The 16550-nt window shown below is 54.9% G+C and overlaps 1 protein-coding gene across 4 annotated transcripts in view; it reads right to left on the reverse strand.

The window, feature by feature from the left end:
* Positions 1–16550, reverse strand: part of EGLN2 (egl-9 family hypoxia inducible factor 2) — a 189675-nt gene continuing 173125 nt past the window's right edge. The window contains exons 1-7 of one of the 4 annotated variants that reach the window (XM_060275511.1): positions 13275–16530; positions 11802–12532; positions 5551–5670; positions 2482–2618; positions 1398–1491; positions 946–1013; positions 1–659 (exon numbers count right to left, since the gene is read on the reverse strand). In XM_060275511.1, coding sequence (XP_060131494.1) covers positions 987–1013; positions 1398–1491; positions 2482–2618; positions 5551–5670; positions 11802–12377 — 954 coding nt within the window. In that variant the 5' untranslated portion in view covers positions 12378–12532; positions 13275–16530 and the 3' untranslated portion in view covers positions 1–659; positions 946–986. Of the gene's footprint in view, positions 660–945; positions 1014–1397; positions 1492–2481; positions 2619–5550; positions 5671–11801; positions 12533–12681; positions 16531–16550 lie in introns of those variants that run through there. The other 3 variants (XM_060275510.1, XM_035117340.2, XM_035117341.2) reach the window with 3 other exon arrangements.

Here is a 16550-nt window from a genome sequence, read left to right on the forward strand (position 1 = left end):
TTTCCATGAGCTGATGTTTATTCCGTCTCATCCGTTCTCTCGCCACCCCTCTCTTTTTCTGCTCTTCCGCACTCCCTCGTTTCTTGCTCGCTCCCTCTCTCTCTCTCTCTCTCTCTTTCTCCTTCTCTCTCTCATTTCGCAGATGGATTAAAATGAGCAGGACCAAGCGGTGGAACTGGGGACAGGCAGGGGTAGACCGGGAGAGTCCTGCTGGGCAGAGGTTTCCCGGCACCTAGGGGTCCCTTCCGACACAGCAAAAAGGAAACACAACGGCCACCGTCTCCCTGGGGGGGGGGGGGCTGCACCTACAGATGCCGGGCCCATTCACACACACACAAACAAACAAACACACACCCTTTCTTCTCAAGGTCCAGCTGCCTCTCGACAGCCCCTTTTTTCTTTTTCTTCTTCTTCTTCATCATCATCATCTTCCTCTCCTCCTGGGCTGTGGTCAAAGACCTTCCAGCTGCAGCCGGCCAGGGTCGGGGGGGCAGCGGCAGCAGACACAGGCAGCAGCAAAGGCAGGCAGCTTGAAATGGCCAAAGAGAGCGTAGGGTCTTTGGCGGTCAGGATCCCACGGCGGCAACGCCCGGCCGTCCATCAGGTCGGCCCGTTTTCCTGCACCCCGCCGGGAGAGGGATCTGCCCCCTTCTTCTGAGCTTTAGGAAAACAAGAACAAAGGTCACCTCCAAGCGGCCAGCTTTTCTGCAAAAGGGACTTTTTAGGGGGGGGCACACAGAGGCCCCGCCACCCTCACCCGGCTCCAGGAGGCTGTGCAGAGAAGAGGAACTCTGCACACGCTCAGAAGTCCTTTTCCCGCACCAGCGCTAACGGAGCCCCAAACACTAGCAGTCGGTCTGTGGGCCTGCCCTCCATGCCCCGGCTGACCCCACCCCACTTCCCCGGTGCCGGTGAGCCCCAGCACCTAGTTGCCCATCCACGTACCCAGCTGGTGCCTCCCTTTGGCTTCTGCCCGCTCCTTGGCATCAAAATACCAGATGGTGATGGCATACCTAGGGGGGAAAGCGGAGCGGCGACAATTTTAAAAGGATCCTGTGCGGTGCCAAGGAATGGAGCTCTCGTACAGCTCATGCTCGGCTCGATGGGGCTTGTGCAGGACAACTGCCCCCAGTCCCAATGGGAAGAACTGGCAGCAGCCCCATTTCCCCATCCCAGGCACTAAAAGGCAACTGGGAAAGCCAGAGCCAAACACACAGAGATTTCTGCGCACAGGGACACCTCTCCCTTCTGCAAGGCCGCCTTCGTTTCCTAGAAGCGGAAGGGAGAGATCTTCTCAGGCTGGAAAAGGAACCTGCCCCCCCCCAATTCCTAGATCGAGTGTTGGGGAGGATTGCAGCTGCTCCCCAAAGGCACTCTGCACGCACTCTGTTGCTCACCTTTTGCACAGCTAAGCCTGGAGGCTGCTGCTGCTCCTCAGTGAAGCCTGCCTCAGAGCCTTGCCCAAGCCCCAAATACTCAATGAAGAGCAAACTAGGAATACCAATAATAATAATAATAATAATAATAATAATAATAATAATAATAATAAATAACAGCAATAATATATACAGGAAGCGATGGGCGGGAGGAAAGGGAGGGGGTTCCATCCTGAATGGGAGTTAGAGGAGGAAGGACTTCCTCCTCCCCCCCCCAAAAAAAATATCATTATTATTTATTAAATTTATATACCAGCCTTCAGGGCATTTCACCTGTTGCAAGTCCTCCTTGGAGACAGAAAATATATCTCACAAACTAAAAGCATCTAATGACAGCGCTCAAATGACTGATACCTAGAATCAGAATATGGAAGGGACCCCTCAGGGGCCATCTAGTCCAACTCCCGTCATTCAGGAATCACAGATAATGTAATGAATTATAATTATTATTACCATTATTATTATTTTAGTTGTACCCCCGCCCATCTGACTGGGTTGCCCACTGTGGGCGGCTTCCAACATATACAGAAACATAATGAAACATCAAACATTTAAAGCTTCCCTAAATGCAAATGTCTGGCTCATTTAGGACGATGTAGAACCTTTATTATCAACCCTGGTGGCACTCAAAAGTGGAGAATACATTTATTTTTATAAATCTTTATTATTTGCAAAGTGTTTTATTGTATTTTTAATATTTTGTTGGAAGCCGCCCAGAGTGGCTGGGGAAACCCAGCCAGATGGGCAGGGTATAAATAAATTATTGTTGCATTATTATTATTATTATTATTATTATTATTATTATTATTACCCCTTTAGAGCTTCAATTTATTTTTGTACTTTTCTCCCTCCAGTCTTCTTCCCCAGTCCTTTGTTATCATTTTTGGTAATTATTTATGAAAGTCACTCTGCGCATCCTCAGGGGCACTCTTGCATAGGCCTCAGCTCTGGCTTCCAACAAACTCTTACACCCCCCCCCCAGCCGGCCGGCCGGACCAGGAGTCGCAACCCCCCACCCACCAACCTTGCCCCCCCTCCCTGTTACCTCGTGGCGTAGGCTGGCTTCACTTCGTGTGGGTTGCGCCGGTCAGACCAGAAGATGAGCAGCCGATCAAAGACGGGCTCGATGTTGGCCACCAACGAGCGTCCCTCGGGGTAGATCTGCAAGATCCCACCGTGAACCTGGCACAGACGGGGAGACGTCAAAGGGTCCCTTCGCAGACAGACCTCGGGCAGAGTCCTTTGGGCAGTGGGAAACTGACCCCCCCAAGTCATTCATTCGCCTCCTGCTGCCCCTCCCAGGCACCCTTGGGTGTGGACGTGAGAATAATGGGGGCCCCTCTGCTCCTCTGCTCCTTCCTAGCTGGGCATTCAGGGAGCTCAAAGAGGGGGATCCTATGGGTGCATCTGGGGCACGGAAGGGCAAGCACAACAGCTCAAGGAGGGGGGCTGGGGGCAGGAATTTATTATTTATATCCCCCCCCAAAAAAAAAAATCTGGCCGGGTTTCCCCAGCCACTCTGGGCAGCTTCCAACAAAATATTAAAATACAGTAATCCATCAAATATCAAAAGCTTCCCTAAACAGGGCTGCCTGGAGATTGAGGTTAGGTGTGGGCACCCGTCCCCCGTCCCCCGGCACCGGATGCAAGTAGGAATAGAAGAAAAGTCCGGAGGATGGATCAGGCCAGAAGAGTCCCATCTAGTCCAGCATCCTGTTCTCACAGCAGCTGAACAGATGCCTGGGGAAATCTGCAAGCAGGATTCGAACACAAGAGCCTTATCCCTTCCTGGGGTTCCCTGTCTCCAGCTGTGGAGGACTGAGCACAACTATCCCAGCTGGGAGCCATCCAAAGCCCTCTCCTCCTCCTCCTCCTCTGGGAATTGGTGCAATCCTCTCTGAAAGACATCCAAGTTGGTGGCCGAGGCTCCCTCTTGTGGAAGGGAGTTCCGCAGTTTAACTCCATGCTGCGTGAAGAAAGACTTATCCGTCCTGAATCTTGCCCATCTTGCCCATAAGTTCTTTTCTGTGAACTTGCCCTGAGACCTTCAGGTATATAAATTCAATCAATCAATAAGTTCTAGTGTTATTTGGGGGGGGGGTGCGGAACCAAAAACTTGTCAGGTTGGAAGGGACCCCAAGGGTCTTCTAGTCCAACCCCCTGCAATGCAGGAATCTCAGCTAAAACATCCCTGCCTCTCGGTCGCCTTTCCTATAGCCTGATAAGTCCCGAATGTTGCAACCTTTCCTCATAAGGGATTCACCACACCCCCTGGAACGATTTGCCCTTTTTTACCCCCCAACTCTGCAATATCCATTTTGAAACAAGGCGACCAAAATGGGACACTGGACCCTCAATCCCATTGCACCACAGATTTGCAAAACGGCCTTGGGATTTGGGCGTTTTTATTCTCAACTAGCTGGCCCGGCCACGCGTTGCTGTGGTTCTTTCCTGTGATTCCCCCCACTCTGTCCGGACACATGACTTATCCTGCCCCCTCCTACCCCCAACCCCACCCCGGTTCATCCCTGTGACTGTCCCCACCCTGTCCTGACTCATGAGCTATCAAGCCCCTTCCTCCCCCCCCCACCCCTGTCTAAGCCCTCTAATGTCTCTGGGGAGTGTTGGCCCCTCCGCTCTGTTTCTCCATACCTTGGCATGGGCCTCCAACTCCCATCAGGTGTGAGGTGGGGGGCAGACAGTCTCTCTCCCCCCCCACACACACACATACCCCTCCACTCTCCAAACCCAGGAAGAATTGACTTGTGAAATTCCCTGCTGCAAAACGGATGGGGAAGGTCCCTCGGAGGAAGAGACATCTCCAGGACTGTTATCCAGGATGGCGAAAATGGAACCTCCAGGCTGAAAACCAGTCTACCACATGAATGCCCACCCATTTGGGGTGGAGGGCGATTGCCTGCAGGGTTTTCCCTAGGAGTATCTGGTTGGCCAAGTTTGGGGGGGGGGTGAGTTCACAGTGTTTGACTAGGTAGCTTGACGGTTAGCGTCTGCCTTGCAACACCAGAACAGAGCCAGGGAACTGCCCTATGGCAAACGGTTGCAGCGTTTGGCAAAAGCCGAGTTAAGATGTGACGTGACAGACGCTTCTCTCCTCCTCTCATAATGCCAAGTCGGAATATTCAGGACAGATGAAAGGAAATCCTTCTTTGTGTGCCACATGGTTGAACTGTGGAACTCTCTGCCACTGGAGGCAGCGAGGGCCACAGCTTCAAAATATCAGACAAATTCATGGAAATCAATAAGGCTCTCAGTGGCTACTGGCCGCAAAGGCTCTGCTCAGCCTCTGTGCCTCTGAAGCCCAGTGTCTGGACACCCCAGAAAGGAAGAGTTGCTCTTGTGCTCGGATCCTGCTTGCTGGTTTTGCATAATGGGCATCTGGTTGGCCACTGTGAGGACAGAATGCCGGACTAAATGGGACCCCTTTGGCCTGATGCAGCCAGGCCCTTCTTTTGCTCTTATGGAACCTCCAGCTGCAGGAGAAGGCTATCACAATTCCTAGGTTCTATGGGTTCTTTTGGCCACTGTGAGGAGAGGAGGTTGGACCAGATGGGCCACTGGCCTGATCCCGCAGGCTCTTAGCTTCTTAACCAGAAGCTTCACGGATCAGGCCCGCTCTCGGCAGAGACCTTCTCCTTTCATAAGCCCTCCGCTGAGCCTCCGCAACGGAAGGAACCCAGGGGTCCTGGCGGAAAGACCCCAACAACCAAAAGACTTTGGCTGGGACTTTTCATGCGCACCAGATAGTCGCACCTCGAAGCCCAGTCCCTGCAGTCCGCCGACCCTGGGCAGGCACTCTGCATATGCTCAGATACACACGCTTTCTATCGGTGCTTCTCGTGCCCCCAGGACTGAGTCCTGCACTCTTCACCTCCAGCCCTTCTTCTTCCGCAGGCCGAGAGCAGGACCCCTGGGGGACCCAGGCGTCCTACTCCGCAGGGTCGGCCACCTGAGCACAGGGGTTCCGCCTGCTGGAGGCAGCAGAGAACGGAGGGTAGGGCATTGGGGAAGAGGAAATGTGTGCCATGCATGAGACTGGGGGGTGCACAGAGGGGGGGTGGCAGGTGCAGGGGTGCCCCCTCCCCCCCCCACGTACCTTACTGTCCCAGTGCCGGTTTAGGTAATAGATGCAAGTGACGCAGCGCCCGTCTCCGTGAGGGTTGTCCACATGGCGCAGGTACCCCCTGCCGTTGCCGGGGTAACATGCCACCATGGCCTGGAGGGAAGGGGGAAGGGAGAGGAGGGAGGGGTCATTGCCAGGGGTTGGACCAAACACAGCTCCAGGACCTCCTCTTCCCAGCTCCACCCTCCCCCCTGCCAGGAGCTCCTCCCCCCGGCTCGCCTATGGAGAGGGGAGAGTCGCCTCCAGGCGACCAGGCAGCAAAAGCCCATATTTCTCCCTTTTGGAAAGCGGTCTGCATGGGGCAGATGGGGAGCTTAATTTGCAAAGCACCCACGCTGGAGCACCCACCCCCAGCACCCCCGCTCTGGGGCCGGGTGGGCAACAATGGAGGAGGCCAGTCTGTAGCTTTTCCAAGGAGGCACCGTGCATCAGGGGGCAAGCAGGGAAGGAAGGGGGAGAGGCAGGCAGGCGCAAGGAATCGGGGGGGGGGGTGCCCGATTGTTAAAACAACCCAAATTTGGGTCCAGAAGCCACTTGGGCAGGAAGACCAAATCCTTTCATGGAATCCTAGAATGGTTGAGTCGGAAGGGAACCCAGAGATCATCTAGCCCAACCCCCAGGAGGGCAGGAATTTGCCGGCTGCTTTGTCCATCTATTCCTTGCCTGCCCTTCTCCCTAACGTCTTAACATGCAAGAATTAAAGCGCATTATTAAAAGCAGTTTAGGACAACTTTCCCCTGTAAAAATAAGGTGGGTCCATAGAAACATGCACCTCAAGGTGAGTCTCCAGCATGAGATGAAAGCAGAGCAAGGACGGTGCCAGGCACATCTCTGTGGGGTGGGGGTCCCCAAGCCAAGGGGGGCAGAAGAACCAGCAAGGTGCCCTCCTCTCTGCCCATCTCAGCACCCAAGAGGGTCTGCAGCAAAGGAGGCAAGACATTCAGGTTTTGGGGCCCCGAGTCACCCAGGGCTTTAAACACCCATGAGCAGGTGTTTAAACACCTCGAATTAGGCCCGGAAAGGACCCAGCAACCAGAGCAGCTGCTTTAAATAGGGGCTCATATGAGATCTAAAGAGAATCCTAGACAGGAATCTGGCTGCCGTGCTTGGGACAGACCGAAGTTTCCCAGGGGTCTTCAAGGGCAGCCCCATGCGGAGCACATTGCAGTAATCCAGCCTGGAAATTGCCAGAGTGTGGAGTTGCAGTGGTCAAGTCGGCTCTGTCCAAAAGGGGCTGTAGATGGAGATAAAAGTGCACCCCCCCCAACACTGTGGCCACTCGAGCCCCCAGGGACAGGGGGGAATCCAGGAGCCCCCCCCAAAAAATTGCAGGGGAGCACAGCCCCCCAGCCTAGACTTGAGAACCTGGGATATATCACATCTCTGCCTTTTCAGGATTCAGTTTATTATTATATATATATATATATATATATATATATATATATATATATATATATATAACTTTAAAAATAATTAACAATGATTAACAACTGGTAATAAAAATAACTGGAAATAATTAAAATAGATCGCAATGGTAATTATAGTTAAAAGTGATAATTGATAATATATTGATAACCCACCCTTCCTCATAAGGGCCCCCAGGTAGGTTACTGAATCAAAACACAACATTAAAAACAATTCAGTATAATTTATGAAAAATGAGAACAAAATTCCCCTGCCTTTGAGCACAGCAGAAGCCAAGCCTCCATCCTGAGAACAGTTTGAGGAGGGGTCCCCAAGGCCGCCAGGGGGCTCCTGACCCCAAGAGCATGCTCCCTCCCCCCCACAGCTTCCTTGGGGTGCTTCTTCCCCACACAGCAAGCCCCTCGTCCCTGCGAGAAAAAGACGGGATGTGCTCCCACAAACGCCGCTCATGCAAATCCAAAGCGTGTGACACCTTTTTAGGGTTCCTCGACCCTGAGCAAAAAGAATTCTGCATATGCCCAGGGGGCCCCCTCCACTGCTAAAACGGAAAGCGGTGGGACAGCAAAACTACTTCAAAAGTCAAAGCCCTGGAGAGGAAATTCTGGAGGGGAGGAAGCTTGAGAAATGAAGAATGCAGCGAAGACTGGAGGGTGGGTGGGCTATGAATGGGCAGTATTATTACTATTAAAGGGCCGACACCTAAGATTTTGGAGAGGGGGGGGGAGAGACAAGAAAGGGTCGCATTTTGCTGCCTGGCCAGGAGGGAGACGCTGGGCAGGGGGCCAAACCTGTTCCAACAGATCTCTGCCCCGCAACAAACAAACAAAAATAAAGTGAGGATTCTGAAAGGGTTGCAAGCAAAATCCCACCACTTCCCAACCCTGCAAGAAAGGCTACAGCAGAAGGTGGGGGGGCAGAGAAGGAGGCGAGAGAGGCTGTAATCTCCCCCCCCCCCATGGCAAAAGGCTGGTGCGTCCTGTTCCCTCGCGTTCCTGGGAGCACCAAGGACATGCAGTCCCCATGACGCAGGATCCGCTCTCGGACCAAAGCGTGGAAGGCTGCCGGCGGGTTCAGCTGAGGACAAGGCACAGCTCTGCCCTTAGATGCCTCGAGATAATGAGCCCCTTCGCACTCCAGGAGGCGGCGGGAGGAGGGGCTGCTGTACCTCCCCTTTGCTAGGCGCCTGCAGGGGTCGCGCCAGGATGTGGAGGGGGACCCCCACACCCCTGAGCCAAGCCAAGAAGCAGCCCCATTTCTTGCACCCACCAGAGTGGGGTTGGGGGGGGGGGACAAAGGATGCGATAAGCAGCCGCTGGACCATTTTCCACTGTTCTGGAGGAAGTATCCTGGCAACACTCGGAGTGGCTGCGACTTTACCAAACGGCATTAATTGCTGCGACGAATCTGCAGAGCGTTTGATCTCTGTGGCTTTTTGAAGTGCTATTGTGAATCATTGGGAGCTCAGGGTTTGCTGGAAAGCAAAATAAAAATATATAATCGGATCAGATCACGCCCTGGTGGATCTGTGCAGGAGCACTTCCCAAAGAGTGAGAAGAGGGGCCAACACAGCTGAGCCCCATGGAAGCTGGGGGGGGGGCAGGAGGGGAGGCTTCAGCATCGCAGCTTCTGCAGTAAAAACAGAGGCGCCTGTGGATTTTATTGCGGCATCACCATTAAGGGATTGTTCGAGAGGACAGCACTGGGGGCTCCACCTCAGTTAATATGCTTGCCTCTCAGTTGCCACAAGGAAGGGACCCCCAAGGGCCATCTAGTCCAACCCCCTGCAATGCAGGAATCTAGCCGGCATCCACTGGTTCAAGTCCTGCCCTCCACAGCAGCCGGAAACGAGCTTTCTCTATCTTCCCTGCAGCAGCCCTTTTGAAGTGCCTGAAGGTGGGTCACCTCCCAGGCACTCTCACCCCCACCCCACAAGCCCCCCCAGGGGCAGAGGACAGGAACATGCCCCCCTCAAGCCAGCCCCACAGTGGTGCAGCTCCCAGAGCACAGGCACACTTCAGGGCACCCAGAGCACAGGACCAACTGTGACCCCGTGGAGATATCTGGATGCCAGGTTGGCACACAGTTCACCCCCCTCCTCAGTTAATCCCTACAACGACCCTGCGAGGGAGGTTAAGAGGCTGCAACTGACTCCAAGGTCACCCAGTGAGCTTCATGGCAGAGTGGGGATTCGAACCCCGATCTCCCAGGTCCGACACTCGAACCACTACACCACAATGGCTTCCTAAGGCACTTCTGCTATGGGGCAGCTCTAGAAATTAAGTAGGTGGATAAATATGGAGAAAGGCAAATGTCACTTAAGAGAAGGATCTGAAATATTTTCCTTGAAGCTTGAATTTGGTTTATCCTGGATTGTTTTCGTTGATGTTTTAATGTGTTGTAAACCACTTTGAGGTGGTTTGTTTTCTCCTTTAAAATATGAAGCGGCATAGAATGAAATGGGTAATTAAAAAAATCACAATAAATTCCATTGCAAAAAAAAAAAATGGCGCCCAGACATTCCGATTCGCTTAAAAATCAGAGTTTCTAACACTGGCTCTACCCCACCTCCGCCGCCCCCCCCAAAAAAATATTATGCGGCCCCCCGCAACACCCCCCCCCCAGATGCGATCAGATTCCAATTCCCAGGAGGCAAGGAGAATGGCAGGCATCGCAGCTCAGTAACAGCTGGAGGCCTGCAGTTTTCTCTCTGGATTCCAGGAAAGAGATGGAGGCAGCTCCAGGCCTTTCCTAGAATTCACAGATCCCTCTCCCTACTGGGAAACAGGGAGCAAAGAGTCAGGGCTGCCTCCAGGGGCAAATGCTGCGTCCCCCGTCCCAGCCCCCTGCAACCCACCCCTACCCCCCCCCCAAAAAAAATCCTGCCAGCATTGCAGGAAAAAGCAAAAACAGAGGGAAGAGGCGAGAGGGGAAGAGCTCTGCACTGGTCCGGCAAATCGGCTTCCATCAGCAATTTTGCCCACTGGGAGGGAAGCAGACGGGGTCAGACGGGGACCTTGACAAAAGGGGGCACCCAGGGTTGCCCAAAAAAACCCGCAGGGTCAGTCTGGGTGGTTCCTGGCACCTGCAGCTCTCCGGGATGGCTTTGAGCCAAGCAATCTTCGCAGCTCAGCCCCAGCACCCGTTTGAGGCAGAGGGTCCCAGCAGGGAAACGGCTGTCGGCCTTTATGGTTTTCTGCATGGGGCTTCCTCCAAGGACGGCTCAGAAACTCCAGCTGGAGCATAATTGGGTGGCCAGGCTGCTCACTGGGCCAAGACAGATGGAGCTTCTTGTCCCCATCTTGGTCCGACTGCACCAGCTGCCAATCAGTTTCTGGGCCCCCTCCAAAGTGCCGGTTTTGCCTAGAAACCACAATATCTCAAGGGCTGCCTCTCCCCATATGAACCCACCAAGATCCTCTGATTATCATCCGATGCCCGTCTGAAGGAGAGGTCTGGCAACACAAGAGCAGGGCCTTTCCTGGGGTGGCTCCCTGTTTGTGGAAGGCTCTCCCCAGGGAGGTTCGCTGGGGGACTTCACTGCACATCTTCAGGCACCAGGCAAAAACTATTAAACTATCCATGGCCTTTTAAATGTGTCGCGTGGCGCGGGGAGGGTGTGTTTATTTGTTTGTTTGTTTGTGTTATCAACTGCCCTATGATCTTCAAATGAAAGGGTGGTATAATTTAATAAATAAGAATAAAAATAACTTGCAAGTGAGGGGCCCTCTGAGCATACACAGAGCCCCTTCCCTTTCAATAGAGCAACCAAGCCAGTCCCTAGATTGCTCCGGAAGGCAGGACCTGAACCCATGGATTCAACTTGCAAGAAAGCAGATTCCGATTCAATACCCGGAAGAACTTTCTGACAGTAAGAAGGGCTGTTTGGCAGTGGAGAATGGACTCCCTGGAAAGGTGGCGGACTCTCCTTCCTTGTAGGTTTGCAAGCAGAGTTTGAACGGCCCCCTGTCAGGGATCCTTCAGCTGGGGTTCCTGCCTTGCAGGGGGTTGGGCTAGATGACCGCTGGGGGGTGCCTTTCGACTCAATGATTCTACGATTTAGGGAAAGGCGGGCTGGGAGAAGGTCAGAACAATGGCGTTGTTTGCGACAGGAGAGAGAGCTGGGCAAAGTTCTTTGCGGAAATGATAGGTGTAGCATCACAAGACTGCCTTGCCCCCTTTCCTGCCCCACAGAGTACACAAACACAGATAACAAGCAGCTCAGCTCCTCCCCGAGTTCCAGGCACACAGGAGGGTGAGTTGGCTGCTGTTTCTCAGAAATACACCCTAGACGTCCTCAGAGACACTCTCTCCCTGCTCTGCATTGCACAGTGAATCCAAAATCCACCTTCTCCGACACCAGGCAAGGGGACACAGAGACCCCACAACTATCCGTGTGCTCATTACACGGATTCCAAATGCACAATTCCGGAGCAATACGATGGCTTTCCCAACCTAAACATCTGCACCCACTGTGCATTCAGAAGTACGGGAGCAACACGACCCAAACGCCTCCCACGCTTCCGCCTCGCACCTGGGTGAAGCGGAAAAAGAGTCCTCTGCTCCCGTGCAGAGTTCCAAAAGGTCAATGCGGACACCCACCCACCAGAAGCAGGATGTGCCCTAGGCCAGCGCAGGGACAAGAAAGCAGAGCATTTCATAGGAACCTACATTACGCAGAGGTAAATGCGCTCTGCACATGCAGAGAGAGAGTCGGGAGTCCAGCATTGCAGGGGTTGGACTAGATGAGCCCTGGTGGACCCCTCCCAATGCCACAATTCCACAGAGCCCCCGGAACTTACCTTGGTCCGTCCGCGGATGTCGTAGGTGCCCAGCTTGCCGGCGCACTGCAGCATTAGCCGGTCAACATGTGCCATGAGATCTCCGATGGCATGGCACCCAGGCTCCCAGCCCTCCACCCAGGCGATCTGGTCGCCCCGGATGCTGCAGGGGGGCACTGCCCTCTGGCTGACCAGCTGCCCGTCGCGGAACTTGCCACTGTGGTGGAGCCCCTCCACCTCCGCCAGAATCCGGGCGCCCAGAACCTCCCCGAGGAACGAGTCCTTGACGCAGATCCCGTAGAAGTTCATGCAGGGCACCACGTAGTCCAATGCCAGACGCCCCAAGGGGGGCGCTCGGGGATCTGGGGGGGCTTCTCGGTGCCGCTTGGCCGCCCCTTCGCCCGCAGGGTTGTTGTTGTCGCTGCCGTGCTCTGCCCTGCGGCGTTTCGGGTGCCCGTTGAGTGCCAGCAGGAGGAGGCCCCCGACGGCAGCCCCTTCGCCCTCCAGGGGGCAGGCCTCTCTGCCCTGGCTGCCCCGACCCATCTTCTGACAAGGGGGGAACCCTAGTGCAGTGTCTGGGGGACGCGACTCCTCCATGGCATGTCCCGGGAGCAGGCTGGAGCCGGCGCCATCTTGCAGCCGGGGCGGATTCAGCGGGGTGGGTGGGGGCAGGAAGGCAGGTCACGGAGAAGAAGGAGAAGCTGTTGGGGGTGCCATGTTGCCGTTGGGGGGTGCTCAGCCCCCTTGCCTAACTGGGGGGGGGAGAAAGGCAGGCAAGGTCAAGGCAAAGATCTGCACAAGGCCAACACCCCCCTCCCTACCCAGGCTGCTCTTGGCACCGGGTTCAAATCATCCCATTTGGCTCACCGGTCAGTTTGCTGCCTTTCACAGCCAGACCTACCTTGCAGGGTTGCAGTGGAGATAAAAGCTGGGGGACAAGGGTTCAAATCCCACCCCTCCCGGACTTGGCCACGAAGTTCAAATGGAGGGCAAGCCGCTGACTCTGAGCCTAACCCACCTTGCAGGGGGGGCGTTAAAGGAGGAAGGGGAGAACCAGGACGGCGCCCGCCGCCCCCCCCCCCGCTCCTTGGGGAAAGGGGTGGGGTGGGAATGGCAGAGATAAAATAAAAAGAAGGAAAGAGGGACTGGACCCCACCCCAAGACACAGCAGCCTCAGGGCCACTCAAAAAGCACACACACACCCCGCACGCGCAAGGAAAAGGTGACCCCGGCTCCTTCTCGGGAGTTTCCCAAGTTGGCCGGAAAACCGGCGCGATTGTTTTGGGGGGACTCGGTTGGGGGGGAGGGAGACAAGGGTTTGAAAGAGGGGCGCCCATTGCGAGAGGGCTCCCTAGGAGAAGGGGTTCAGGACTGCGGGAGTGGGATCAGGAGAGCCATTGCGATAATCCCCCCCAGGAAGAGGGTTCCAGGGATTTAGGGGGTCCAGCCTGTGCCACCTGGTGACCCGGGAGTCCCCCATTCCGTCTCTCGTACCTTGGCTCGCCGGGAGGGATCTGGTGTCGCCCCGCAAGTGGCTAGTCCTCAATGCGGCCCCGGCCGCCGCGAGGCCTCTTCTTCTTCCTCTCCTCCTCCTCCTCCTCCTTCCGTCGCTCCTCCTCCGCCGCCGCCTCCCGCTTTTGTTCGCCGGCCCGACGAGCCCGAGCCCGGCTGCGCGGGGAGGAGGAGCCTCGGCAGCCGACGAAAGGCTTGGCCGGGGAGGCGCAGTGGCGCCTCTCTGAACATGTGCAGAGCGCGGCGCGCGCGGGGACCCGCCACCGCCGGGCCCTGCGAGGCAGGCCAAAAAGGAGCGCCTATCGGAGAAGGGCATGGGGGCTCTCGGACTACAACTCCCGGGAATGGCCAGCAGGATGGAAGTTGTAGTTCGCCAATACCTGGGACAACCTGGGGACAACCTGGGGTTCCTTCTGCCGGGCTCCGCGCCGCTTTTCTTATCTTTACGCCTTTTCGGAGCAGGGCAGCAGCGCCCGGCCTTAGGATCTCGGCGTTGGAAGGGACCCCACCGGGTCATCTAGCGCAACCCGCTGCAATGCCGGGGGTCTGCTGTCCTGTCATTGCGGTGGGAATGAGGGGGAGAAGAGGCGGGCTGTTGCTGGGGGTTCAAGCAGCCTTGCCCCCCCCCCCGCGCCCTGCAGAATCTTGGCAACTGCAGATTTTAAATTTTTATTACTTTTTTTAAGCAAGTTTCTAGATCTTACTGTCTGAATAGGAAGGCCAGTGTAGCACAGGAGGGCACTGTGTGGGGCTAGGACCTGGGAGAGACCTGGGTTCTAATCCTCACTCAGCCGTGGGCCAGTCACTGCCTGCCTCAGACAAACCTGCCTCACAAGGCTGTTAGAGATTAAATGGGGGGGGAGGGAAGCCACGCCCCTGCAGGTGGGATATAAATGCAGTAAGGGAAGGAATAGGCAGCATCTGACAGGGGCCTAAGCAGAGTGCAGCTGGGCTGCGACTCCTGTTATTCCTCACCACTGAGCCAAGATGAAGCCAGTGGCTCTGTGTGCCTCTCTAAGTTAGCGCTCATTCTTTCGGTTTCTCTGTCTCTCACCCCCCCACCGAGCTGAGCAAAGGTTGCCTGGAAAGCCAATGGGTGCAGAGGGGGAATTAACCCATCCCATTGGCCAGGAAGGGCCTGCAGGATGAGCCTATGGCCTGCAAGCAGAAGGGCAGCCGAGGGCACAGGAGGAGGGGCAACCTCTCTCTGCCAGCTTTGCCCTCTCCCATGGGAATGTAAGCAGAACCTGCTGGATCAGGCCCAGGGCCCATCGAGTCCAGCCTCCAGTTCTCACAGCAGCCAATCAGTTGCCCCAAAGGGAACCCCACAAGCAGGATCTGAGCAACGCTTCCCCCCTCCCCCGCTTTCCAGCAGCTGGGGTTCAAAGAGGAGTCCCTCCATCCCCTTGGTGGGTTTTGGCCGCGCTTTTCTGAGCATTTTCCACTTTGTAATATCCTTTCTGAGACAAGGCGACCAGAACTGGACACAGTCTTCCAAAAGCGGCCGCAGCAGAGATTTGTAAAATGGCATCGTGAGACGTCTCATCCCTGGGTTAGGATGAAGCAAGGAAGAGTTCGTTTGTGGCAGACTGCAACTCCCATGAGGCTGGATCTTGGGGCTGATGAACATTGAGGGGGCATCATCTTGGTTACCCACCTGCATGCCCCCCCAATTCAGTCCATCCCTCTCACAGCTGAAGCCAGACCAAGAGCGCAGGGTGGGCAATGGAAGCTGCCCTAGGCATGTTGCTGAACTGCACACACACACCCTCCCAGATCTCTGGCTGAGCTGAACGGCATCAGCAACATCCCGGGGGGGGGGCAGCAGCACAGTCTTCCCCCACATCATCCCTGAATTTGGAAAAAACACTGTGAATATGGTTGGTTTATTGCCCACATTCCCACCCCCACCACCAAGATCCCAGTGTCTAATGCACAAACACACACACATAACCTGTCAGAAACTAGGCCAATGGCAGTGGGGTTGCAAGAACATGCAGCCCGGAACACTGGAATTCAATGGGGCTGCCAGGTGGCAACACATGGGAGTCACAGGATCCCCATCCTTGGCACAGATGAACAGACTCCATCGGAAGGTGACGGACAGACCTTCGTGGGAGGTTTCTAAGCAGAGGTTGGGTGGCCGTCTCTCAGGGATCCTTTTGCTGTGACTGCTGCATTACCAGAGGTTGGACTGGATGACCCTCAGGGGTCCCTCCCAACTCTGCTAGTTCTACGATTCTGACGATTTCCAAGTTGCCAAGCTTTATAATATCACGTACAGAGATGCAATTACAATCTACATACATTCTGAAGAGCGGTTCTTCAGATATAACTAAACCTCTCACATTTCCTCTCCGATCAGAAGGAATGCAATGGAAGACTGGTGTCTAATCAGACTGGACTGGGGAGGCATGGCTGCTATGGGGGAGGGGGTCGGGATGCTCCTCTCAGTGGTGGAAACCACTTCATTCTCTTCTCCCCCCCCCCCCAAAAAAAAACAAATTCCCAGGAACTGCTGAGGCTTAGAGAAAACCATGTCATTTAAGTCAGGGAAAGTCTTGTGCACTCCTTCCTGGAGGTTTTGGGAGGGCGGCAGGAGAGCATTCCCAAATTGAAGAGGCTCTCTTACTCCTCAAGCTTTAACTTTGGGCTGTATCAACTCGATAGCTGGCTCCATTGGCCTTTCGCCACCAGCCGATGCAAAGAGCTTCCCCGTCGGAATGGGATGGGAAACCGAAGACGGCATGTAGAGCCGTGGCAGGAAAACCGCTGTGCAAATATCACGATGCTCTGGGGTGGGGAGCTTGTGAGCCTGGAAAGGGTTGGAAGGATGTAACTGGGACCTTCATCCCTGCCAGAAAGACAACATTGTCTCCTAAGATGCAGCCTTGGCTAGGTGCAATTTGCAGTACAGTGGAACCTCGGTTTACAACTACCTCTGTTTATGAACGCCTCCGTTTACGAACGCCACGCACCCGGAAGTGTTTACATCCGGGTTCCACAGCGCCGGGTGTGCAGAAGTGCTCTATCGGCACTTCGCGCACGCGCAAAAGCGTACCTTCGGGGAGCGAATGCCTCCGTTTACAAACGCCTCCGTGGAACAGATTGCGTTCGTAAACCGAGGTTCCACTGTAATAATAGTAATGTTGTTATTTATGCCCTACCCATCTGGTTGGGTTCTTTGGTTTTTCCTGGCCACCCATGTTTCCTGCTTTTACTTTGTACATCGTGGAAATTCTTTGCAAATGGGACGGC

This window comes from Zootoca vivipara, chromosome 6 (genome assembly GCF_963506605.1).
Source record: "Zootoca vivipara chromosome 6, rZooViv1.1, whole genome shotgun sequence".
Taxonomy (NCBI): Eukaryota; Metazoa; Chordata; class Lepidosauria; order Squamata; family Lacertidae; genus Zootoca; species Zootoca vivipara.